Raw genomic sequence first — 27,421 nt, 5'->3', positions numbered from 1 at the left:
AAACTCAGCTCAAACATGACTGGTGACCTTAATGTAAAGCCTGAAAGCACGAACAACCCAAGGAAAACACCAGGCAACAAACACATCAAGGGCTGAACACAGACACAGGCTCCCTGAAGGGAACTGCAGATGCCCAAGAGCAAACATTGACCACTGGGGTTGGTAAATTACAAGGCTTCTGCACAGAAAAAAAAAAAACAAGGGACACCTTGTGGGATGGGAGAAATTCTGTCCACTGTCCATCTGATGGGGGACTACCCAACATTCAAGTTTAGGGACTCAAAATAATCTAAGCACTGATGATGATAGAACAACCCTTACCATGAAGGAAAATAAGAGATGGTTTATGCTGGAACCAAATATGAGGGACCACGGTCCAGGAACACAGATTAATTCCCCAAATGACATGTTCCGATGATGTGGCAATTTCATGAACTTTTTATAGTAGCAGAACAAAGGAAGTTGTAAAATAACACACTTTTCAAATATACTGATGGGTACATTGAAAAGGCTCAGTATAACAGAGAAGTGAAAACTCTGCTATAGACTTTAGGTGGTAGAAAAATAAATCCTAGCCCTACGATTGGTAGAAATTAGTGGTCTGCTCATACATCTCAAAGGATCTACCTAAAGGTCACAGGGGATGTTAAATCATAGTCTTAGTTTGCTTTCTATTGCAGAGATAAAGACCATGGTCAAAAACAACTTGGCAAGGAAAGGGGTTGTTTCATCTTACAGCTTATAATCTATCATGAAGGGAGCCAGGGCAGGAAGGAACCTGGAGGGAGGAGCTGAAGCAGAGAGCAGGGCCCTGCCTGGATTGCTCCACCAGGTTTGCTCAGCTACCTTCCTCGTACAGCCCAGAATCCCCTGCCTGAGAGTGATACCACCCACAGTGAGCGGGGCCTCCCACATCAATCACCATTCAAGAAAATGCTCCCACAGACTTGCCTACAGGCCAATCTAATGAAGGCATTTCTCGTTTGAGGTTTTGTCCTCCCAGATAATCTCAGTTTTGTCATTGACAAAATCTAATCGGTACAGATTATTGAATGAAATTCACAGCACAAGGCATGGGATACCTTCCTATGAGTTATTGGTCAGGACGGCCTCAGAGATGACCAAAATAGTGCTCTTGTTGCCATTGCTCTTGGTTACTCACCATAACTACACAGTGAGACCTTATTGCTGAAGATACCACACACTTTGCCTGCAGGACATAGAGAAAGCAATCTCTAACGGGAAACTTCCTCTGTGGTGGCTAGCTTTCATGGTGCTAGAAGGTGCTGTACAGACCACGTGAAAGAGACCTTACCCAGCACTGGACCCTGTGTGCTGCAATACCAACCTACCAGGTAAGATGTGCCCGCTGATGTAAAAATGCCATGACTGTAATGGTGATAACTAACATTTCTCATTTGAAGCTTGCTTCACAGGAGGGAATTTTATGTCTGGTGCTGCAATGCTGGTCAAAAGCTTGGGAAATCATAGATACCATAGGAGAATCTGCTATTGATATTTTGCTAAATAATCTTGCTGACAAATTGTCTTCTAATTATTTATGTTTACACTCATGGACCTGAACTTCTCTCAGCTTTGGTCAGTTAAGCTTCTTTCTGCAGAATAGGTGATCAGTGCATACAGGTCAAGGTGCTGAGAATGGGTGACTGGGTGTTCTGTATCAACCCACCACCACCAAGGCTCGGGGAACTTAGCAGAAGAGGAGGCAGGAAGAAGATAAGAGACAGAGGATGGGGAACAGTGCTCTGAAATGCTGCCTCTGGGCATGACCCACTGGGTAAAAGATCTCCAGTGCCTGCCCCTTGCTAAGACAGCATTGACTCCAAGAGTGAGAATCACTCCTCCTTGGAGGTGTGACCACTGACAGGATTCTCACTCCAGTAGAAGGTCACACACATACTCACGTGTTCGTGCACACACATATGAGCAATACCAACTGAACCTATCAAAAACCAAATCCCATGAAGTAGAAAGGATGGCATGTGGAGGAGAGTGTGGGACAGCTGAGTTGGGGGCAAGGAATGGTAGATAAAATACATTTCACTGTACACATGTGTGAAATTATAAAAAAAATATTAAAAAATTTTTAAAAAGAATGGTTCTCAGAAACTGAAATATCTTCTCAACCCTCTGTCTCACAAAAGAAGTCACTTACAGAGACTAGAGAGATAGTTGGATAGTTAAGAGCACTTGTTCTTGCAAAGGACCCATGTGGTGATATTTTGTTGATGATCTAACAAAGCAACTGGAGATCAAAATGCAAAGCTAGCCAAGGCCATAGAGCCAAGCAGTGGTGATACATACCTTCAATCCCAAGAGCCATACTAGCTAGCCATAGAGACTAGGCGGTGGTGGTACACACCTTTAATCCCAGGATTTGGGAGACAGAGGCAGAAAGATCTATGTTCATTCAAGACCACACTGAGCTACACGAAATTGATCTAGTCTAAAAGAGAAACAGCTCACACAAAGGTGATCTCAGCACTTAGGATCACAGGCCTTTAATCCCAGTGCTAGGGAGATAGAGACAGGAGTCTCTGGGCAGAGAGAAGAATATAAGGCAGGAAGAGACCAGAACTCAGGGGATTGCAGTTTGAGGCTTGGTGGAGATCAATGCCGTCTGGATTGCACTGAGGGTTCATGGAGACAGGATCACCCATTTCTGTCTGAGATAGAGGTAAGAGCTAGTGGTCAGCTGCTTTGCTCTTCTGATCTTCAGCTTGAAGCTTGAACCACAATATCTGTCTCTGGGTTTTTATTATTCCTGCTACAGACCCAAGTTCAACTCCTAGCACCTACATTGTGGCTCATAACCATACATGATTCCAATTCCAAGGGACTGACCACCCTTGTCTGACCTCCACAGCCACTAGGCTCACAAGTGGTTCACACAGATACATGCAGACCAAACACTTATATGCATAAAACAAGTAAATCTAAAAAACAGTTAAAAGTGAAGTCACCTGCTGATGTAGATAGATAAGATGATAGACAGATAAATAGATGATAGACAGATAAATAGATGATAGAAAAATGATAGACAGATGGATGACAAATAGTTAAATACATGATGGATGGATGGATGGATGGATACATAGATAGATAGATAGATAGATAGATAGATAGATAGATGATAAAAGAAGCAGAGATGAGCTGGGATGATAGACCACTGACCATATTATTCAACAGCCCTTGACTACACTATGATCTAGCCCTGCAATTTATTTATTGAGCAATAAATTCCTATTTCTGTGCATGCTAGTAGGATTTAAGTTTGTGTCATTTACAACAGAATATTAATAATGAAAATGTAAAATGAAAATTGAAACGTTAATTTTTCCACCAAGCCAAAGCCAAACATGGTGGTATACATCGTGAGTTCAAGTACAGCCTGAACTACAGAGCGAGTTTGGGACCAGTCTAGGCCATATAGAAAGATCCTGCCTCAAAAACAAAAACACTAAGTGAATGAATACTACAATGAAAATTAAGTTTCCTCACCAAAAGGCAACAGTGCCCTTTTAGTATTTGATACTAAGTTTAGATTTTTGTTTGTTTGTTTGTTTGTTTGCTTGTTTTTTTGAGATAGGTCTCATAATGTAGATTTGGCTGTTCTGGAACTCACTGTACATCCCAGGCTGGTCTCAAACTCATAGAGGTCTGCCTGCCTCTTTCTCCCAATCACGAGAACTATAGATGTATGGATCTTGAATGTCCCTTCATGGCAACTGTGCAAGACTTGGTGTGCTGTCCACGGCACTGTTGGTAGACTGTGAAATCCTGAGGAGGTGAAACGTAGAGAAGCCCATCATGACGATGTGCTCAAAGGGGTACTGGGACTTAGCCTGCATTCTGTCTTGCTTCCCTTAGACTGTGGAGTGGCCTTCTCTGCCATGTACTACCACTACAATGTGCTGCCTTGTCATAAGCAGACCAAGCCAACTGACTTCCAAAATTGAATGTCAAAATATAGCTTTACTATGGTGATACCTTGCTTGTACAAATAAAGCCTGCCTAGGAGTCAGAGAATGGACATTGCCACTAGCTAATTATAGAGTTCTGTACAGACAGACAGGAAGTGATGTGGCTGTACAGAAACAGGATATAAGCAGGGAGAAACAGGAAATCACTCTTGTCTGCTGTGACATTAAGGAGGTAAGGTGTGGTAGTGATTTGTTCCTTCTCTCTGATCTCTCAGCATTTTCTTCTATATCTGACTCTGAGTTTTTATTATTTAGATGAATTAAGAACTCCATTTACACTTTACTCAGCTCTTTACATTGGTTATCTCCAGCAATGGTTATAGTCACTGTAATTCCTCAATACTAGGGTTTCTTTGCATAATTTATACATACTTATAATCATTATACCACAATTCCATAATTTTACTTAACATAATTATTTAAGCATTTCACAAGGAATTAATCCTAATGTTCCATTATTGAATATTTGGCTCATTCTATCTATTATAAATTACACTAGTGAATACTGAGATGATCTACTTACAGTTAGGATTATTCTCTTCCTTTGCAACCTCAAGAATTTAATTATGAGACAAAAACATATAACCATTTTAATGTCTATGATAAATTTGACTAATTTACTTTCAGAGAGTTGTAAACTAATAAAATAGCCTTAGCAAGAATCCAAATTCATGCCTGATGCCTACATTAAATATTGCTACTTTAGAAACTTAAGTTAATTACATAGTGGAAAATAGTTAACAGGAAAATTTGTTGTTTCAACCTTTTATTTATTAAAGAAAATGTATTTGCTAAATGCACAATTCTCTTCTTCTCATATGTGTGTGACTTGCCTCCTCATACCCTTGCCCATGAATGGGTTTATTACCATGTGTTTGAACCCTTCATATGTTAGGGACATTAACTCATCACACTTATTATAGATAACTTAAAATTTATTGGTTATCTTATAATTTTCGACAATTTTTAGGTTTTTTTGACAACTTCATACATGAATGGAATGGGGTGGGTTGGGAGAGGTTAATAAACAGGCTTTCTTGTGTAGTCCTGGCCAATCCTGGAACTTGCTTTGTAGACCAGGCTGGCCTTGACCTCAGTGATCCACCTGTTTCTGCATCTTGAGTTCTGGGTTCAAAGGTGTGCACCACCACTGCATGACACACAAATGGAATATTTACATCCTGTGTATTCCTTCTGCCCCTCTACCTCCTCAAGTGTCCCTGCTGCCTCTCAAGTTCATGACCTCATCTTCTATTATTATATTCTCCCCCCCCACACACACACACAAACACACGCACGCACACATGCACAAAGAGAGAGAGACGGTTTAGTACTCTTTTAAAGGCAATAAATCTACATTTTTTATTATGTATTCATATCTATCTGTCTTTTCTTCTACAGCAGTGGTTCTCAACCAGTGGGTTGTGGTCACCACAGGGGTCACATATCAAATCTCCTGCATATCAGATGTTTAATTACAATTCATAACAACAGCAAAATACAGTTAGGAAGTAGCAACGAAAATGATTTTATGGTTGGGGGGGTCACCCCAACATGAGGAACTGTATTAAAGGGTCGTAGCATCAGGAAGGTTGAGAACCACTGATCTCCAGTCTTTTACACGTTTTCTCTCTGATCCGGAGATTTCATGATCGGTTTTATTTAACTGTTTTGTTTTGTTTTGTTTTTTGTTGTTGTTGTTGTTGTTTTTCCTGACAAGGTCTTACTTTGTACCCCTGGCTGGCCTGGAACTCCCTGTGTAGACTATGCTGGCCTAGAACTCACAGATACCCTCATACCTCTGCCTCCTGAGTGCTGGGAGTAGGGTGTTATGTACCACCACCACACAGGGCTTTTTTTTTTTTTTTTTTTTTTTTTTTTTTTTGAGACAGTCTCTGTGTGGCCCACATTGGCCCCGAATTTAAACTTGCTATGTTTGAGGATGCCCCTTGCCTTCTGAGCCTTCTGAGCCTTCTGAGCCTTCTGAGCCTTCTGAGCCTTCTGAGCCTTCTGTGTCCACTCCTCTATGCTGAGCTTCTCAGTGCTCAGTGTACGGGTGCTTCAGCTTGAACCTGGCACTTCCTGTGTCTTAGGCAAGCGCTTTGCTAACTGCGCTATGCTCCCAGCTCTACTGCAAATTACTTCCCTGATCTATTTGCACGTTTGCTCAGGCATTTCTGGGGGAAAGACTCTAAAGCAGTGGAATGCATAAGCTTCACATACTAGGCTCTAATCCTAATCCATCTGCTATAGCCTGCCTGCGTCATTTCAGGCCAGAACTGATCCACCTGGTTTGCCATGTTTCCACGTTCAAGCAGAGCCAGCTATTTAGACGCTCTCTCGCCTGCCCGTCAAGAGCTTTTCCTTTCTTTTATTAGAAAATCTCTCACTCTGCAGCCCTGGCTAACCTGGACCCCAGACATAGTTCATCAGGGTACTTACCATGTACCAACTTTAATGGGACACACTTATTTATGTTTACTTCACGCCATTTCAGATTCTTCATTCCTTACCATGTCAAGGGAAGCGCATTTTACTTTTCACTCTTATTTTTTAATTTTATGTTTAATGTTTCATTGAAAACATTTTATTAAGGCTTTAAGTAAAGAAGCCTTGACATTTTCTCAGCCCCTTCAGCTGGTATAAACAAACCCCTTTTGGAAGACATTCCCCTCCTTTTTCTTTTCCTTTTCCTTTTCCTACAACGAACCCCAGGGCTTCAGACCTCGTCCGTCTGAACGATGGCTCAGACATTTCCTCATATTTCCTAATAGCCAGACTCTCTGTCACAAACAAACTCAGTGACTCACTTTCCAAGGCAAGATTTTTCCACAAGGCCGTGAATATTGAACAAAAGCTCCTATGAGCAACCTATGCCCTAAATGTCTCAATCCTAGCAGGGAAATGGCCACCAGGATTCTTCCTCTCTACAGCATGGGTTCGGGCTGAGAGTCCTTATTAGACCGTCTGAGAGCTGTGACTTTGAACCAATTAGTTAGCTTGTCTTACACCAGCTTTCTTACTGATCAACTTAGTCAATGGTATTTAATTTATAAAGCATCATGAGGATTGGATAATGTAATACCTTTTAGGAGCTTCAATAATATTACTGATGTTTTTCTCATTGCAATATGTCTGGGACACAGTAGCTGCTGAGTAAATATTTGTAGAATAAATGAAGGTTTCTGTAAAGACTCCAATGATGAAATGGAGTGTTTCACAGGGCTTTCTAGGCTGGGTAATTCAGTACTAATAAACAAATGGGAAGTGACAGTTCTATATTTTTGTCCAGTGAGCGTCTAATAATAGTGTCTTTATTGTTCTATTAACAAACAATTTGCATGACTAGACCTCAGCCTGGTCCTGGGCACAATCACAGAATAATTTATGATCCTATATCTTTGGATGCAAATAAAAGAACTCAGGCCAAGTTCCAAAGAGAAATTTTGTAAATATCTAGGAACTGTAAAATCATGGGAAAACCTTCAGAAACTAAGGAGATCCTCCCCCTCTCTCCTCTCACAGTCTGTCTCTCTCCCTCCCTCCCTCCCCACTTCCCTCCCTGTCTGTTCCTCCTCCCCCCATTTATTTCTCTGCATCTAGGCGTCCTCTCTCCACACTATATGTAGAAGGTAGCTACCCCCGCGTTTTCAGTCTGCATAGTGCTTTTCCTAACTCACACTCATGCAGGAATCTAGGTGACCCAGCATATTAGTCTGTCAGGAGAGGTTATAACAGAATTCTACAAACTGGGTAATTTACAAGGCATAGAAATTAGTTATTCATGATGGCATGCACCTGTAATCTCAATACTTGAGAGGCAATAGGCAAGAAGTTCTCAAGGTGGATTCCAACCTAGTTTATACAGCAAACTGCTTCAAAAGCATTTTTTATTAGCTCATATTTCTGGAGAATGGGTAATCTAAGATTAAGATACCAGTGTGTGGTCAAGTCCTTCTTGCTGCCAGTACCCCACAGCAGGAGCTGTCACATGACAGAAAGGCAAAAGAACAAAAGACAGAATGGACTTCCAGAGAGAACATGCTAATCCTTGGTTAGAACAGAGCCCTTGTGACAGAGTCACCTGTTATAGACTCTGACTCCTAGTATTCTTAACAAGGCCAACTAAATTTCAACATTCCAACTGGCCCCGAGCCTGCTTATCATGTCCACTTGAGGCCAATCAAAGGTCTTTAGGAGAAGGAAATCATACTGCATTTCAATGGCACCTGAAAAGCAGTGCCAGGAAGCAACCCACTGCTGAGTGACATATATGAGAGCATCCTGAAGATCCAGCAAGTGTCCACACATCACAGCCCTGACTCTGGCCATAAACTGAACCACAGATTAACCTTTTTAATGTTTTTACTAGAATTTCAAAAATGCATATGATGTGTTTTGGTCAGTTCTACCCTCTACCTCCTTCCTTATATCCTACACCATTTTTGCCTCCCAACTTCATATACTATTCTTAAACCCCCTGAGTCCACTTAGCACTTTCTGTGCATGCATAAGTGTAGGATCATTACAGACTCCCAGGGCCACATCTGGAAGTGGCCACATCAGTTGCCAACTGTCTCAGCTAAGGATGAAATTTCATGAGTCTCTGCCCACCCACTGTAGATAAACCTTTCATTCTACCCAGCAATTCATTGTGTAGAATAGAAAGTTAATACAGTGAAGAGGGCTAGGCATGGTGGCACACGCATTTAACCCCAGCACTCAGAAAGTGGAGGCAGAGGCTGGCAGATCTCTGTGAGTTCGAAGCCAGCCTGGTCTACAGAGGTAGTTCCAGGACAGCCAGGGCTGTTACACAGAGAAACCCTGACCCCACCCCAAAAATTAGCAAACATTCTTAAAATCTACGTCCCAATATTCTTAATGAAAGCACTTCATGAACACCGTTTGAGTTCAGAAGTAAATACTTCCACTTCGGTTCCTGCCTCGGGGTGACTTGTTAGTATCTGGAACTATATCTGCACTCTCCTCAAGCATGCCTGTCTCAGCAAACCGCAGGGGCTGGGGTACTGTCAAGAATTTAACTCTGCTTGGGTCCCCCTCCATCATGCAACATCACGCAATTTTGGAACCTTCAACGCTTTCTCCTCAGTGGTAGACTATTTCAAAATTAGACTTACTTTCTTTGACTTTTATCAAGTTCAACAAAAATCACATGCATTCTTGGGGGCACCTGGCACCCCCAAATCCCTTCCTTTTCTTTTTTGCGGGACTGTTAGCACAGCTGGGATGTCCTATGCCAACCAAGCCGAAGCAAGCCAGCTGCGGTTTACCTTTCCCACCGATTACAAATAACACTTTGAACAGAGCCCAAAAAGGCTCCACTGAGCATCCCCAGTGTGTTCGTCTCCTTTGCCTCCTCGACTTAAGGCAAAGGCAGACCAGGTTCTAGAACTGTGCATTCAGGATTATTAGGAAAGCTCCAGAAATCACCTTTATAAACCAACAGATGAAGAAAAGTAGCCACTGCATCGGAAACAGTAATAGAAACTTCGGACTTTCTTCACAGGCTTTCCTGCCTCCCAGTCCTGATGCTGCGGCTCCTGCGCCTCAGCAGTAGCATTGACAGGCTCATATTTACAAGAACCAAAGAAATCTTGCCCTCTGGCCAGAGCAAAGTAAGAGGGAGAGTGGTGCTGATCAAATGGTTCCAGAAAACCTAAGGCTTCTTTTCTACTCTCTTACTGCTTTCCTCCAACCAGGCCTAGTCACACAAAACAGCACCAGAATTCATACAACTATCACACACCCCCAGCCTCCTGTCCAGAAGAACCAGGAAAGTGGGGGGCCCAGGAGCTGGGGATGTCAGGAAGTGCCAGAGAGAGTACTTGAAAAGGGTCCTTCTCACTCTGTAAAGGTCTTTACATAATTCCCAAGCTCAATTCCGGGCTGCAAATGGCACAGAGCCAAGGTCTCAGACCCAACTATCAAGTCCCATGGTACATACAGAATAGAAAGTGGTAACTGCCAGGGCTCAGGGCCTGAACTCTGGAAGGAACAATGCCGATGGAGGAGGAGACACTGTTTTTAATCTGAACCTAAGCCAGTTAACTATTCAAACATTTACATGAGGATTTAACAGAACCCAGAATCTTGCTTGACAATACCCAAATGTGATAGATCCAATACAAAATCCCAAGCCAGCCCAGTGACAGGAGGCCTATGCAAGAACCATGGCAGTTGGAGGCCAAGATGGGCAACACAAGGAGGTCTTCCTTTAAAGGGAAAAAAAACCCCATTATTTAATGTTCTAAGAGCCTGGGAAATCATCCCAATATTTAGGAAGGGCACACTTGCCAAAAGATGTTTGTTTTCTTGTTGCTGTGATAAAGGCCATGAGCAAAAGCAAACAGGGGAGGAAAGGGTTTATTTCCTCTCACAAGTGCTAACCACAGTTGCTCATAGAGGGAAGTCAGGGAAGGAACTAAGGCAGAGATCATGGAGGGATGCTGGTCACTGGCTTACTCACCCCATCTTTCTCAGCTTGCTTTCTTACACAACTCAGGACCACCACCACCCACAGTGAGTTGGGACCCCATAGAATACTAACAGAAAAGGAAGAAGTATCTTTAGGTGCAGATGATGGTATGATTTTATACATAAAAGACCCTGAAGCCTCCACTAAGAAACTTCTACAGTTGATAAACACTTTCAGCAAAGCATACAAACCTAACATGTAAAAATCAATCTCCTTCCTATATATAAATAACAGAAAAAAAATCTGTACAACAGGAGCTCACATGATAGCCTCAATTAATAGATAAATATAAAAACCTTGAAGTAACTCTAACCAAGCGAGTGAAAAACTTGTATTATAAAAACTTTAAGATGCTGAAGAGAGAAATGGAAGAAGATATGAAGATCTCCTATGCTCATGAATTGGTAGCATTAATATTGTAAAACTCACCATCTTATCCGATTCAATACAATCTCTTTCAAAATTTCAACACAAATTTTCACAGAAGTTGAAAAAATTAAATTTTGTGTAGAAACACAAAATACCCAGGATAGAAAAAACACCCTAAATAATAAAATAATTGCTAAAGGTATCACCATCCCAGATTCCAAGTTATATTACAGAGATACAGTAATAAAAACAGCATGGTATTGGCATAAACATAAACACAACAATCAATGGAATAAAGCTGAATGCCTGGATATGATTCCATATACCCACAGAAAGTTGATTTTTGACAAAGAAGCCAAAAATACACACCAGAGAAAAGACAGTATCTTCAATAAGTGGTACCAGTCAAATTGGATAACTGCACATAGAAGAATGCAAATAGATCCGTATTCATCACACTGGGAAAACCTCAGTTCCAAATGGATCAGGGACCTCAACGTAAGAACAGATACACTGAACCTGACAGGAGAAAGCATGTGAAATAGCCTTGAAATAGTCATTGGCACAGGAAATGACCTTCTGAAAAAGAAACTGATAACACAGATATTAAGAAAAACAAGTAACAAATGAGACCTCTTCAATCTAAAAAGCTTCTGTATAGAAAAGCTATATGGACACTGTTGTTTATGCAAAGTGTTCAGCCTAAAGAATGGGGAAAGATCTATACAAAATACACATATGATTGAGGATTAGTGTCCAAAATTTAAAGGACTAAAAAACTGAATGTAAGAAAATAGTCCAAATAACATTAAGAAAATAAATAACCCAATTAAAAAATGAGGTAGAGAACTAAATACAGAGTTCTGAAAAGATGAAACACAAATGCCTGAGAAACACATAAAGGTTCAACAGCCTCAGCCATCAGGGCAATGAAAATTAAAACTACTTTGAAATACCTTACACCAGCTAGACTGTCCAAGATCAATAAATCAAATGACAGCATATGCTGGCAAGGATTCAGGGAAAGAGTAACGCTTATTCATTGTTGGTGGGAGTGCAAATTTATACAGTCACTATGGAAATTGGTGTGGTTATTCCTCAGGAAGCTGGAAATAGATCTACTTCAAGATCTGGCTGTATCACCCTTGGGCGTATACCCATAGAACTTTACAACTTGCTCATCTGTGCTCATTGCTGCTTAATGTATAACAGCCAGAAACTGGAAACAGCCTGATGAATGGATGATAAAAATGCAGTGTATTTAAACAATGGAATATTATTCAACTATTAAGAAAAATGAAATTATGAAATTCACAAGTAAGTGGAAAGATCTGGAAGCAATCATCCCGAGTGTGGTGATTCAGACTCATTGCATGTTTTCTCTTCTATGTGGATGTTAGCATTTAAACCTTCAGTATGTGTGCTACAATCCATATAACCTCAGTTAGGTACCTAGTAAAGGACTAGGGGTGAGGAGAGGATTGCCCATGGATAAGGAAATAGAATATATTATTACAGAGAGACAGAGAATAGGAGGATTAAATAGGAGTCTAGAAGAGAAGGGTAAAGAAGGAAATACAGAGAGGGACAACTAATACCAAAGGCCATGTAGAAAACCATATGGAAACCTACTGCTATAGAAGCTTTCTAAAATATATACACACATGAAAGGAATCCAAATGGAGTCACCAAATATCAGAGGAGACAAGGACTCAACTATATATCTTATGCCATCAAGTAAGACCTCCATGACCAAGAATGGGTTATGTCCAGTTGAGTCATTAGCCAACAAGGCCCCATGGAAATCCCCAAATATCACAGGCTGCTGCCAAGGTTGTTGGTAACTTTCCACAGCTTGGTGTGTGGTGGCTGGAAAGAAAGTGGCCCTCATAGGCTCATAGGGAGAGGCACTATTAGGAAATGTGACCTTTTAGAGTAGGTGTGGTCTTGTTGGGGGAAGTGTGTCACTATGGGTGGGCTTTGAGGTCTCAGATGCTCAAGCAGACCCAGGGCCTCACACTTCCTTCCGGCTGCCTGAGTCACAGGCCCTCTCCAGCACCATGTCTGCCTGCACTCCACCATGCTTCCGACATGACAATAATGGCCTAAACCTCTGAACCGAGGAAGAACCAGAAATTCCAGGGCCACATGAGCTACAGCACCATCAGTACGCACCACAAGCATCCAGGAGGCCTCAGGAATGTTGAAGGTGAAGGCATGTCTCAGCAAAGAATCAACTTCAATAAATACCATCCAGATGACTTTGGGAAAGTTGGTATGAGGCATTACAGCCTGAAGAGGAACCAGAGCTCCTGCCCAGCTGTCAACCTGAATAAGTTGTGGACACTGGTCAGTGAACAGATACTGGTCAAGGCTGGGGAAAAAAACACAAGACTGGAGCTGCTCCATCATTAATGTTGTGCAATTGATCAAGCTACTACAAAGTTCTGGGGATGGAAACTCCCTAAGCAGCCCGTCACTGTGAGGACCAAATCTTTCAGCAGAAGAACTGAAGAGATGATGAAAGGTGTTAGAGGTGCCCTGTGTCCTGGCGGCTTAAAGCCACCCAGGGAGGTTCACTAAATGCTAACATCAATGTTCCCTTCTATCTTCCTATCTATCCACTGATACCAATTGTGTGACATCTTGCATGCATTTAGCATTTATAGCCAGCATCAACTCACAGTGACAGGGGGAAATGAACCTTGATAACTAAAAAACAAAAAGAGTGACAACTATGTGAACAAAGAGGGTTTTTTCTTCTTGAGTTGTTTAATTCTTTAATATGTATGAGTGTTGAATTACAATGTCTGAAGTGTTTGAGTGTATATAGACACAATATATGACAAGAACAGTTGTCACCTAGCTATTCCAAATTAAGACTTCTTTTTTCAGGAAATGAGACACTCAGAAGACTCAGAAAGCCAAGAAAGTTTAGGGTTCTGGGGCCTAGTGAGATGTCTGAGCACACAAGGGCATCTGCCACATAAGCAGATAACCTGATTCCAGCCCCCAGAACCAGCATGTTGAAAGAAGAAAACCAACGCCTATAAGTTGTCTTCTGACTCTGACCACCACACAGGCAGTTGTGGTGCTGAAGGAGTATCTGAGAGTTCTGTTGCAGGCAACAGGAAGTTGACTGAGACACTGAGTGGTAACCCAAGCATAGGAATTCTCAAAGCCCACAGTGACACACTTCTGCCAACAAGGCCATACTCACTCCAACAAAGTGACACCTCCTAATAGTGCCACTCCCGATGTAATTATGGGGGTCAATTACATTCAAACTACCATAGCAGTGTGTGTGTGTGTGTGTGTGTGTGTGTGTGTGTGTGTGTGTGTGTATGAATGTGTACATGTGCATGTGTATGTGCTTGTGCACACACACCTCAGTACATGTGTGGAGGTCAGATAATGGTCTAAACCTCTGAACTGTAAGCCAGCCCCCAATTAAATGTTTTTCTTATAAGAGTTGTGCATGGGAATTCATTCCACCAATAGTTTTGGGGTACCAGCATTAGGGCATGGCTTCAGATTGCAGACATGATCACTCATAAGGAAGAGGAGGCGCTCTCTCTCTCTCTCTCTCATGCACAGTGGTCTGAGACCTGAATACAGCATCCTGCAGCTCCAGGGCAGAGGACCTCAGCAGCTCTTTACCTTCATTGTGTGAGTGTTCCACAAATACAGTTTCCAGGGTTAGTTTTGTTTTGTTTTGTTTTGTTGTTGTTTGTTTGTTTGTTTTGTTTTTAAGGCTCATAAGTCTATAGTCTAAAAGAGATAAATTTCAAGTATAAAAAAATATGTTACAGTACCATGGTAGGAAAGGTAGTTCTGTGTAAACACAAATCAAAGAAAGATGAATACTATGTTAACTTTATACAAACTAAACTTCATAGCAATGAAAGTTACCAGAGCTAAATCAGGGTATTTTGAGGACAGTGAGATGGCTCAGTGGTAAAATATCATGAGTTCAGTCCCAGGACTCACATGATGGAAGGCCAGAACTCAGCCCAGCAAGTTGTCCTCTGACCTCCACACATGTGCTATAGTGCGTACAACACACATACAATAAATAAATGAATGCTTTCAATTTCTAAATATAAGACATAATGGGGCTGGAGAGAGGGTTCAACAGTTAAGAGCACTGACTGCTCCTCCAGAGAACCCAGGTTCAGTTCCCAGCACCCACATGGCAACTCAACAGTTATCTGTAACTCCAGTCCCAGGAAATTAGACACTTAGACAGACACCAATGCACATAAAATTAATTAATTAAAACAAGACATCATATAGTGAATGAAAGACTCTCTAACATCCGAGCATGGAGCCAGCAGGCCTTGCTCTTCCCCTTCCCTCTCCCTTAGATTACATCCCTAAAGCTAGCCACCAAAGTCTGTTCCCTTATTTGGCCACTTCCTTAACCCTGATGAAAAGTCCAAGGTCCAGCTATCAAAACACCAAGATCCTGCAACTCATTGTTTGGCTGCACTAGCTAACATGTCCAGTCAGGACTTTTCTACTCATCCTAACACAGACTTGTCATTTTTTCATTAAAACCTCTCCTGCAAACACACCTGCTACTGTCATTGCCAGATCCAGAGGCAACACCCCCCTTCACCTCCTCCTCCACCCCCCCACCTTCTCCACCCATCATGCAGATTATCCCCCCCCCAGGGTAATATAATCTCCACTGTGTTAAGAATTTGGGACCTGAGTGTACTCTGTGCCAACTCCGAGGCCCCTTTCAGGGATGAACGAGTGAATTCTCCAAGGAGACAATAATAAGTGTATCTGTGTTTAATGGTGGGGCTCCAGAATACATGAAGCAAAAGCTGTCATAACTGAAAATTGACTTTCAAAATAACCATTATTAATATATTAATACTTTTATTAAATCTTTGAGAATTTCTTACAATGTATTTTGATTATATTCAGTCCCACTCCTCCCTTAACTTTTCCCAGATCTACCCCCCCAACCCCTCTCAACTTCATGTCTCTCTCTCTTTATGTCCAATTTGTGCTGCCTGTGTGTGGTCTGACACTATGACCCTTTAGTAGAATAACAGTACTATGCTGGAGCCTGTAAGTGCCCCACCATTCCGTCTTGGTCAGATTTACAGCACCAGGTATGAGTCTCCTCCAATCAGAAATCTGTTGATAACTGCCATGACATTCATGCCACTATCCCAGCACAGTTTCCTACCTTGCTACACCTGTCATTTTTGTAGTTCACAGGGTTCACAGCTGGGCAAGACTGTTTAGTGATGCCTGCTCCCCAGTAGCCTACACAGAACTTCCTGGTACCATAAACTAGTCAGCAGGGAGGACATGATCATTCTTCAAGATAGAATAGGTCCATTCATCCTAAAATCTTAGCTACAATTTCTCTCCATGCCCTGAGCTCAGATGGAATGGAGCACCAACTTCAGTACTATGAGGCTGCCTCATTATCAGGGTCCTTGTTCTCATCATAGGTAAAATCAATGGTAATTTTCCAGCAATGTCTCCCGAGAATGTTCAAATAGTTTGTTACAGGCAGGCGTTAATATTCATCCATAAGCTATTCTCCCACTCTGGTGACAGTCTCCAGATTCTTTTTAAGGAAAATACTTCTAAATATTCATGTCTTGACATAAGTCAGTAAGTACATTCTGTCCTCCTGATTGGTAAGAAATCCTCTCCTCCCTGCCCCCCCCCACACCCACACACACAGCCAAAGCCAATGAAATACAAGGACATGCATGCTCGGGTTTCTGTAGAAAACAGAGCCTTCTCATCAGTTTGGGAACTATCAAAAAAGGCAGTAACCATTTGGATAAATGATGTGACACAAGACTATGGTGAAAGACAGGCAGGCTGTAGTCTCTGTGACTGTATGAGACAGAGCCTAGAACCAGAGTTCTAGAATGGCAACTACACTATGAGAGGCTGCATAGAGTGAAAGACAGAAAAGGAGCTTGACTTTGAGCCTCTGGTTAAAGCATTCAAAAAAAGGGGTGGGCATAACTCTGATATGTTCTATTACAAGGAAAAGAATAAATGTTGCCTACTATTTTTTGTTTTTTATAATTTAGTTGTGGTTTAAGGCTTATTGTTGTTATTATTATTACTGTTACTGTTACTATTATTTTGATTTTCAAGACAAGGTTTGTCTGGGTAGCCCTGACTGCCCTGAAACTCACAGAGATCTTCCTGCCTCTGCCTCTGAGTGTTGAGATTAAAGGTGTGTGCCACCGCACCCAGCTAAGACATTCATTTTTATTGGCTGCTTTCTTACTTATATTTTGATACTTCTCTTCCCCTCCCCCAACTTCTCTCAGACCCTCCCCTCTCCCTACTCATCCAACTTCATGTTTTCTCTCTCAGAAAAAAAATAGTGAAATACACAAAAAAAACAAAACAATCAAAAATGAAAACACACACACACACACTTGATACATCCAATGACACTTCATTGAAGAAAAATGACTTGATTTCCCTATTCCAGAAAGTACTAATTACAAATGGTGCCTTGGTTAGGGGTGGGGTTTTATATTCACTTCCTCCTCTCTCTGCTGGAATTTTGTCTGGCTTGAGTTTCTGCAGGCCTCGTGAGTTCTGTTGGGCTCTGTGAATTCACGTGTGTGTCAGTCCTGTGGTGTCTGGAAGACGCTGTTTCCTGAGAGTCATCCATCCATCACCTCCGGCGCTTCAGTCTTTCCACCTCTTCTGAACAGATACCTGAGCCTTGAGCTGAGGGGTTTGATGGAGACATCCATGTAGGACTGAGTGCTCCAAAGCCACTCTCTGCATGTTTCCCGGCTGTGGGTCTCTGTATTAGTTACCATATACTGTAAGAAGAATGCTTTCTGATGAGGGTTGAGTGAGACGCTAATCTCCAGGTATAACAATGTTCAGTTAGTGTTTCTATTGCTGTGAAGAGACAGCATGACCATGGCAACTCTTACAAAGAAAGCATTTAACTGGGGATGACTTACAGTTCAGTTAGTTCATTGTCACTGAAGCATGGCAACACGCAGACAAACATGGTTCTGGAGAGGTAGCTGGGAGTCCTGCATCTGTGTTGTCAGGGAGTAGGAAGAGAGAGATACCTGCTAGGCCTGGCTTGAGCATTTGAAACCTCAAAGCCTACCCTCCAGTGACAACACATCCTCCACCAAGGCCACACCTGCTCCAACAAGGCCTCACCTACTCCAGCAAGGCCACTTCTCCTAATAGTGCCACTCTCTATAAAGGAGGAGGTACATTTACATTCAAACCACTAAAAACAATATGTCCTTAAGAGTCATTTTATTGCTGTGTTCTTTTAACAGAATAATAGTAGTAGGTTTTCCCCTAGGATCCATAACCTATGTACTCTCAGGTTCTTAGCCACTTTGGCAGTGTCAAAGTCCAAGTGCTATCTCATGGAGTAGGCCTTGAATCCAAACAAAAAGTCAGCAGGCACCACCCCTGACATTTGTGCCACTATTACACCAGTATAACTTGCAGGAATGACTCTAGTGTAAGTCCCAGTGTCTGTAGCTTGGTTGTATTATTGATTGCCTTTCTCCTCTGGCAGTGTGCAGAGTACCTTGCAGCAACATGAGCACTGGTCAGTAGGGGTGAATCTTTTTGTTGATGACAAGCTTTGGTTTTCCATGTTTAATGAAACGAATAAGTGGTCTCTTCAACAATAGAGACTTATTACCAGGTTATGGAGGGTAACTTGGGTGTTCAGGGGATCTATGAGACCACTTTAGCCAATGACTTAGCAAGATCTAACTCATCCCTGAAACTGGACATGTTATTTGGTAGTAGTGGTTTTGTTTTTTGTTTTGTTTTGTTTTGTTTTTTGCCTGCCTTGCTTGAGGTTGGGTATTCTGCCACTTACAACATAGAGTCCTAATACTGCTTCTCTCAATCCCAAATGTTTCTCCAGAAATAAAAACAGAAGTAATGCACAGCATGTAGTTATACTTGTAATGTGATCTTTATTTGTAGAAAATAACAATAAGCAAACACTTTGAAAGACAAAGCCTCCAGCGTCCTTACCAAAGGGGCTCATCCAGAGACAAACAAAGCAACATTTGCATGGGCCATTTACTCTTTTTCTAAACTTTAAAGTATTCCATTCAAGCAGTTTTCTCCTAAAGGGAAGTTTACCACTGTGAGTCACTATAGCTCTTTCTTATAATTTATACAAAAGACTTTTATTTATATATTTAGTTAGTTAGTTTGTTAGCTAGTTATTTTGGTTTTTCAAGACGGTTTCTCTGTGCAGTTTTTGGAGCCTGTCCTGGCTCACTCTGTAGACCAGACTGGCCTAGAACTCACAGAGATCTGCCTGCCTCTGCCTCTGAATGCTGGGATTAAAGGTGGGCACCACCACTCAGCAGGACTTTTATTAATGGATGTGAACTAGATTATCTGAAGTCCATCATTTTGTCTTTCAATCTCCAAATATCTCTTGACTTTAAGGGTCAGTTTTATAATATCCAAAGTCAGGACTTGAGCTGCAGCTCAGTGGTAAGCACTTAACTAGTGTGGGGAAGCTCTCAGTTGATTTCAAGACCACCATTAATTCAGTTACACATGGCTACCCCAGGGCTGCACATGCCTACTGCTCACAGACAGAAAGAACAAAGGATTATAGGATGGGGAAGCAGAGAGGCCTACCTACATCCTCAACACACACTGAGAGCCGGGCAGTAAGTGTCAAGGTGGTCCTTCACAGGCCAGCACTAACCAAGGTCTTGGGTCAAGTGTATTTAGCCAGTTCCTAAGCAAAGGACTTTTCCTCTTATGGAAAACCACCTGTATTTTAAGTCTTATTGCTTGTTTATGTGTATATGTGTGTGCCTGAGTATATTCAAGAGCACCATGTGCATGCAATATCTGTGGAAACCAGAAAAAGACATGGGATCCCCTGGAACTGGAGTTACAGGTAGCAGTGAGCTGTCCAGTGTGGCTGCTGGCCTCAGAACCCAAGTCCTCTGTGAGAACAGCAAGTGCTTGTGAACACAAAGCCAGCCCTTCCACCTGTAAGTCTTGGAAAGCAAGAGTTTAGGAGCACCAATGGCTGGATTTTGTGCCCAAGGATTGGTTGGTTTTCCTGCTCAGGGATTGGTTGGTTTTCCTGCTGAGTTAGTCAGGAGCATAGTGTGTTTTTTCCTCCACCTTGTCAGTGCTCATGGAAAGAATGAGGCAAATTGCTCTGTACTTTGTGTTTCTGGCTAAAATTACTTCTTTGAGGGAGAATTCTGCTGGTGTTGTGAAAGGCGCAGTAATCCTTTTTACCTCAGTGGGAAAGGAAACTGTCCATTTGAACAGGGATTGGGAGCTTGAAACCACAGTGTTCCTAAATGAGATGGTTCTTTGGATAAGAATGAGTATTGTAGAAACCGAACTGAAGTAAATTATGGATCTAAATGGGATTCAGAGACAGCTCTTCTTTTGAGCAATTGTCAGTGACCTTCAGAGGATTATTCAGAGGTGGAGGAAGATCAACCTAACAGGCAATTGTTCCTAGTCTAAGGAGAACATGTCTCACACACAGACTTTCATCAATGGAAAACACGAGGGAATTGGAATGAGATCACATCAGAAAATCTCCTATCTAGGTGGCCTTGAGGGATGGAGCAACCCACTTGTGAAGTTGGAAGAGATTTCCCTAGCTGGAAGAGAGGACATGAGCAGAGACACAGATAAGAGGATGTGCAGAGATGGGAAGGAGCCAATGAGTATCAGGCCAGCTAGAATAGGACTTAGACATAGGACCACCTTCCCTGAGTGAGCTCTACTGGGGAGAAGTCTTGGTGGATGCAAAATGTGACCCTCAAATAAAATGGACAAGAGACCTCTACCAATACTCTAAACAAGCGCAAGTGTTACATATGGATGTGCTTTCCTGTGCTCCAGCTGCTAAGAAAGTTGTTACTTCTCTGCTCTGCTCCATTCTGATGAAGGTCTCCACCCAAACCTCATTCAAGAGATTTATTAGGAGGGAGGAATCCAGGAGGATGGCTGCCTCTGACAGGGTGGAAAAAGGCAGCTCCCAACTGAACAGGCACAGGGCTTCTTAGAGGCAGAGTTTTTCTAGGGTAAAGATTTTCAGGGTGAGAATTGGTCAAATTTCAATCTCTGAGCTGGGACAAGCTCAGACATTGACTGGATTTCATAGGGATTGGTTGGTTTCATGTTTAATGATTGGTTGGTTTTCCTGCTGAGTTGATCAGGGGCAGAGTGTATTTCTTTGGCCCTGGTTTCAAGACCAAAGTGTGTTTCATTCACTGGCCCTTTTAAACTTTGGCTCTGGTTCCAGGACCAGGATGTGTTTCTTTGGCTGGCCCTTTTAATCTACACTTCCAATGAAAACAGATCATGCTCTGGCCTTCACTTTTACCTCTGCCATTTTAATACACTTAGGACTTTAGACATTCATACACTCAGCCTAAAGACCCAAGCGGTAAAAAGAGGAGATGCTGTATTTCACAAGTGCCTTACAGGATTTGTATGAACATCAAGAGAGACAGTGAACACAAAATAGCATTTTCTACTTCCTTAAGTCATGAGAGTATTGTGAATCATGTCCCCCAAATGTTATTTTCATTTTAATATTGCTACTATGTAAGAGTGTGGAGACCAGGGAATGATTCTTTTTCTAGACTAAGAACACAGAAATTATTTTATAAAGTCATTTTATGAATGAATTAATATATGTGTGGATAATATTCAGAACCCTCACACTAAGCAATAAAATCAATCTTTCAAACTATGCTGGAAGCTTGTTGACTGTTATGATTCTTGCAGTGCTTAGACTATTGGTAGCTCTGAGTTAGTTGCAATCAGTTGGTATCATGGTACAGAAGGAAGCCTGTGAAGGTACTGTCATGGACATTATCCGCATAGAGTCCATTATTATCCCCATCCCCATACACCTGGAGCCAGACTTGGTCGCCCACCTCCAGATGGAGGAGCACAGATCCAGAGGCCTGGTCCACGTTCTTTTCTTGATACTGGTCATAGGTGAAGAGAACAGCCTTGTCCTTCTTGAAGAGGCTCACCTTCACATCCTTCATGTACACAGTGATGTGATAAGAGAAGTAGTAGACCCCTGGGATGTTGCAATAGAATTTTCCAGTGCTGGCATCATAATGATTCTGTTGGTTGTAGAATATCTTAGTAAAGAGGATGGGAACACTGGGGACAGTGACTCTGGTCTCCAGTCCCACACTGAATGCTGAGCGATACACATAAGCCCCTTCTCCAGGCTCTCCTTTCCTGCCAGGGATTCCAGGAAAGCCTCGAGGCCCTTCAGCACCAGTCACTCCAACATCTCCTGTCTCACCTTTAGGACCAAGAAGACCTAAAAAGTGAGAAGAATTCTGTAACTTCTGGCAACAGAGCTGCCCAGGCTGTTTCCAGGACCTCCACCCACAATCCATTTGATCAGATAAGGAAAGATGTCATCTCCACTCCTCACACACTTCACAGCCTGGCGGGTTCCCATAAGTTCATCTCCAACATTTTTTTTTAAAGTTGAGTGAATGAAAAGATGAGTAAGCAATCTGATTGATATTTAGAACTTCCATGCTAGACAATACATCCTGGTCCATTGTTCTTTGCGTGATTTGGCCTGGCAGAGGCTCTGAGTTAGTAGTAGTTGGGGTCAGTAGATATTCTGACCATGATGTATCCATTTACTTATTCATCTATTCATTCCGTCATCTCAAACCTTTCCATATCCCCCATAGCACAGCATGTTTCCAGAAATTCATCTCCTGTAAGTATCCACCATAGTTAATTTGCCCTACCAGTCCTTTGCACACTGGCTGACCACCCCATGTATTTGTTAACTTCCATCCCCTCTGGTTGGATGTCCTCTCCTAATCTCTGGAGCCATCCTTTGAGGTGTGGCTCCAGCTAGCCTCCTCCTCACAGCCTGATCAATAATCTGTATCCTTTCCATGCCTTCATTGTTTGCACACATTCAGACTGGCATGCTGTGTGTTGGAAGACATTTGGTCCTCACAACCACTACCAGAATCTTGTACATTAGATCTGTCTTCTTGACCAAACCAAGTGTTCTCTAAAAGCTACTGAGTTCTCCAAGAGTGCACAAAAAGTGTGGGTGAATGCCAATGGATAGAACAAGAATTAGGGGGGGAGAAATAAAATGCTACTACAGGAACTAAGAATAGAAATACATTGAGAACATGGGCAAGGGTAGGCAGAGGGAAGGAGAGATAGAGAGAAGTCATGGATACTTCAGTAGGTATCACCTCATCTCACTCAAAGAGAACAACTCAAGCTCCAAGATGCCTATGACCCACATAAAAAGGTTTTGTTTCTTGCCCGTGTCTAAGCCTTAGTAACTGGTATCACATATCCTGCAAAGCCCCCCTCTGCCCAGGACTCTTCATACCTGCATCTCCTTTCTCACCCTTCTCGCCAGGAATGCCATCTCTGCCATCACGGCCTGGTGTCCCATTGTGGCCAGGATGTCCCGGGATGCCGGCCATCCAACCTGCACAAGTCCCCTTGGGTGGAGGGAGCAGGACTTCTGGACCTTCAGTCGTGGTAACCTCAGCATGGTTGGGCAAGGCTAAAAGCAGCAGGACAGCTTGCAGCAGCAGCAGCATCCTAAGCCCTGGAATCAACAAGTGCATAGCCTTGAGAAGGGCAGACCCACACAGCACATCCAATTAGGACCAGCATCATATCCCATCCATCTTAGTGGAGTCTACTCCAAAGATGGCATTTTTAATTCTCCCCCAGGCCTCACATCTCCCGGGAGGCCTTCGGAGACTTTCACTCCTTACTTTCCCAGAAGGCCTTCACTTATACATCCTTCTCTGAAATTGGCAATGCATAGTATAATCTCCTGCACAGTTTCCTTTAGACACCAGATTTTAAATTCACAGCCGACAGAGGTGATCTGCTTCTAGTCTCCCCATCCTGAGCACAGGCCCAGACACAGGGAACCTTCCAACATCCCATCCTGGGTTTTTCTGGTTGTTTCATTCAACTCTAAACAACTTCATACTCCCTGTTGCCTCTTCCTTCCTCCCTCGTTTTCATATACACATGCATACTTGTGAGCACTTGTGTGCACAAACAAATACACTGACACACAAACTCACTGGAGACTACAGAAAAAAATGGCAGTCTAATTCCCAAGAATCTGTTCATTCTCTCAAAAGGCAGAAATTGTTCTTCCCTGAAATGCTTCTCCTGTTTCAGTTTTGTCATTTTCTAGTGTTTATAATCATCATTTAAAATATATACATTGCCAGTCCACTAAACGGCTATGACAAGGATACGGGTAATTGTTTCTCTGTTGATTTCTTTTAGCTTATTTTTACTTCAAAACATTTATGTTCTGCAACAAATTTTCTCATATATTGATTTTAAAATAATATTGGAATGTCCTCAGGCAGACAGCTTTTCTAAAAATATCATTCTATTATGGTATGTTCCCAGATACAAATTATTGAGCCTAGAAATCTAAACATTTGTCCTTTTGTTTTTTTGAGACAAGGTTTCTCTGTATAACCCTGACTGTCCTGGAACTCACTCTGTACGCCAGGTTGACCTCTAACTCAGAGATCTGCCTGCATCTGTCTTACTTTATTCCTTTGTGTGTGTGTGTGTGTGTGTGTGTGTGTGTGTGTGTGTGTGTGTGACATGTGTCTGGTCTCATAGGCCAGAAGAGAGCATCAGATCCCCTGGAACCAGAGTGATGGGTGGTTATAAGCCACCATGTAGGTACAGAAAACCAAACCAGAGCCCCTCTGGGAAAGCAACAAGTGCAAGATTTTAACCACTGAGCCATTTCTCCAGCCCACCTACACACCTTTAAGTCTTTTAAAAACATAATCATTTTTATTTTCATTTGTGTGTGTATGTGTGTCCATGCATGTGTGCAAACTATGTGTGCATGTGTTACATGTGTACAAGAGCCTGAGGAGGAGAAGAGGATGTCAGGTCCTGTAGAGATAGAGTTACAGCCAGTTGTGAGCTCCCACCCCCCAGTTCTGGGAACAGATCTCAGGTCCTCTTTAAGAGTGGTATGTTCTCTAAACCACTGAGACCTCTCGTCAACGTACATTTTTAAATCCTTTAATATACACATCAACATTACAAGATGCCATGCTGCCACCCAATGGAGTGTTGGTGTGTGCACAGAAGGACCTGTCTCAGGCTGGGGGTGTAGCTTGGTAGCAGAGCATCTGCCTAGCAAATGTGAGGACCTAGGTTCTGGCCCCAGCACAACAAAGAATAAATAAATGAGCAGGCCTGGCTGAGTTACGCATACCAGTGTTGGGTATCCTCATTTTTTAGAGCTCTGTGAGCCAAGCAGAGTGGCTCAAACCTTTAATCCCAGCCCTTGGGAGTCAGAGGCAGGAAGCATTTGTGAGTTTGACCCCAGCCTTATCTACATAGTGAGTTCCAGGGCAGTCAGACAAAAGATTTTGTTGTTAAGTTTAGTGAGAAAAATAAATGATTTTCATCCTCAGTCATTAATAAACTGTGCATTTTATTGAAAGGGTTATCTCTTAATTTCCCCATCAAGTATCTCTGTAAGTGTTCTCTGTCAGTTAACTTACTATGGTCACAAGGTGTTTCTTCTGCATTTTTGTTTATGTGATCTGTTTTGGTTTTGGTTTTGTTGTGGAAGACATTATACTGAGAATGGGTTTCATGTAACCCAACCTGACCCCAAATCTATTGTGGTTGGATACAAGATGGTCTTGAACTCCTGATCCTGTCATCGCCTCCTCCCAAGTGCTGCAATTACACAATTACAAGCAAGAGTCGCCACATAAGCTTTTTTTTTTCTGACACAGTCTTTATATGTAGCTCGAACGCCTCCTGCCTCAGTCTCCGTCAAACTGGGATTACATGGGTGCATGTTTGATTGCATTTGTTTGGAAGTGGTTTTTCACCATCTGCAGTGCTGAGACTCAAACCCAGGGCCTCACCTCTGCTAGGCAACTTCTCTCTTCAACTTATGTGAGCTTGTGCCACCATGCTGTCTCCTTGTGTCACACTGTTGTGACTTCTCCTCTAGGGTGCCAATTGTCCTTCTCTTTGTCCTCAGTTTTAGATGCACAGACATTGTAGAGTTTATGTAATCAGCTCTGTTGACCCTTTCTTTGCTTCCCAGCATTAAACAGTTCTTCACCACCCCCCACCTCCTACCACCCACCCCACTCCCAACCCTGGAGCTGAGGACCCAACCCAGGGCCTTGCCCTTGCTAGGCAAACCCTCTACCACTTAGCTAAAGCCCCAACCCCCATTAAACAGTTCTTATCACCAGGAAGGATTCGGCAATATTCCATTTTCTTTCTGTTTTACTTTTCACTCTATCTAAAAGATCACTCCTTGGTTCATCTTTGACTTTTTCTTAATGTTGCAGTAAACTGTGGTGTAAGGACATTTTAAGTGCCTTTGGCTAAATACATCTTTCCACTCCCTGTTGCTTGTGTGCATCATTCACTAAATATCCACCTCTAGTGTAACTGTGCACATGAATTGACACTGGCAGGTGTGAGGAGGAGAGGGCCACAGACACTGCCTGGGTGAGTGACTCTCCTGGAGAGCGCCAATCTGCACCAGGCTGCCTCATAGCATCTCCGTGTTCCTTTATCGCCATCTACCGACTGACACAGGTCGGCTCAGGGGCATAGTCTCAACAACAGCTACAAATAAAGCGAAGCAGGCAGAGCTTAGGTTTGGCAAGTTCCCAGAGCAAAAGTGAATTAGAGAAGACCAGAGGAAAGTCTCCAAGTGTCCCTCTTGTATTTAGGGGGAATGCTTGTCCTGAAACTTTTTATTACTGTCAGTCAGTCAGGTAGGTAGGTTGGTCCGTCGGTCAGTAGGTGGTTGATTGGCTAGATGACTGGTTGTTTAGCGTGTGTGTGTGTGTGTGTGTGTGTGTGTGTGTGTGTGTGTGTGTGTGTGTGTGTGTGCGCACACACACACACACACACACACACACACACACACACACACACGGGAGGTATGTACCCACAGAAGTCAGTGAGCACCTCATAGGATCACTTCTTTCCTTCTACTGGGTTCTGGGAAATGAACTCGGTCAGTAGCTTCAACACCATTACCCACTGAGCTCTCTCATAGCTCTTGCTCTGAGGCTCTAAAAATGACATCTGTCTTGTGTAGTCTGTGCCCTTCTTACAGCCTCAGCAACCACGTTCGTGAGAATTTCAGCTCTACTTCCCCTCTCCTCCCCCATATGAAGAAGGAAGAGTCTATGACACAGAAAATCTTTCCATAGGGAAACAAAGAATCCAGAATGTATGGACTAATGCAGGCAGTTAAAGGAGACCCCCGGGATAAAGGGTGGCCCAGGACTTACCCCAAATGCTGGGAAGGAAGGCAAAGACAGACCACTAGAGTTTCCTGGTTCTCCCTTGCTGCTGAAGAATCAACCTCCTTTGTCACCTAAAAGAGCACATTCTTCCCCAAGACCTCTGTGTTCTCCACACTTCTCTACTCACGGGTGCAGTTCTGGAATCCCCAAGAGTGGCATGGGTAGAGTTT

At 42.6% G+C, this 27,421-nt stretch overlaps 1 protein-coding gene across 1 annotated transcript; it reads right to left on the bottom strand.

The window, feature by feature from the left end:
• Positions 1 to 21,320: 21,320 nt before the first annotated feature.
• Positions 21,321 to 23,510, bottom strand: Adipoq (adiponectin, C1Q and collagen domain containing). The gene is made up of 2 exons (XM_051191233.1): positions 23,279 to 23,510; positions 21,321 to 22,219 (listed from the first exon to the last, which is right to left on the bottom strand). The coding sequence occupies exons 1-2, from the start codon at positions 23,493 to 23,495 to the stop codon at positions 21,699 to 21,701; spliced, it is 738 nt and encodes a 245-aa protein (XP_051047190.1). The 5' UTR covers positions 23,496 to 23,510; the 3' UTR covers positions 21,321 to 21,698.
• Positions 23,511 to 27,421: the final 3,911 nt, after the last annotated feature.

This window comes from Phodopus roborovskii, unplaced genomic scaffold, assembly GCF_943737965.1.
Source record: "Phodopus roborovskii unplaced genomic scaffold, PHOROB, whole genome shotgun sequence".
NCBI lineage: Eukaryota > Metazoa > Chordata > Mammalia > Rodentia > Cricetidae > Phodopus > Phodopus roborovskii.
This window is presented reverse-complemented; position numbering and strand designations above follow the sequence as displayed.

Excerpts from the sequence above, each read along its gene's own strand:
- Adipoq (XM_051191233.1), bottom strand. The coding sequence starts at position 23,495 with ATGCTGCTGCTGCTGCAAGCTGTCCTGCTGCTTTTAGCCTTGCCCAAC. Across the intron at positions 22,220-23,278 it reads GGGTGAGAAAGGAGATGCAG|GTCTTCTTGGTCCTAAAGGT; the intron begins GTATGAAGAGTC and ends CTCACTTTTTAG.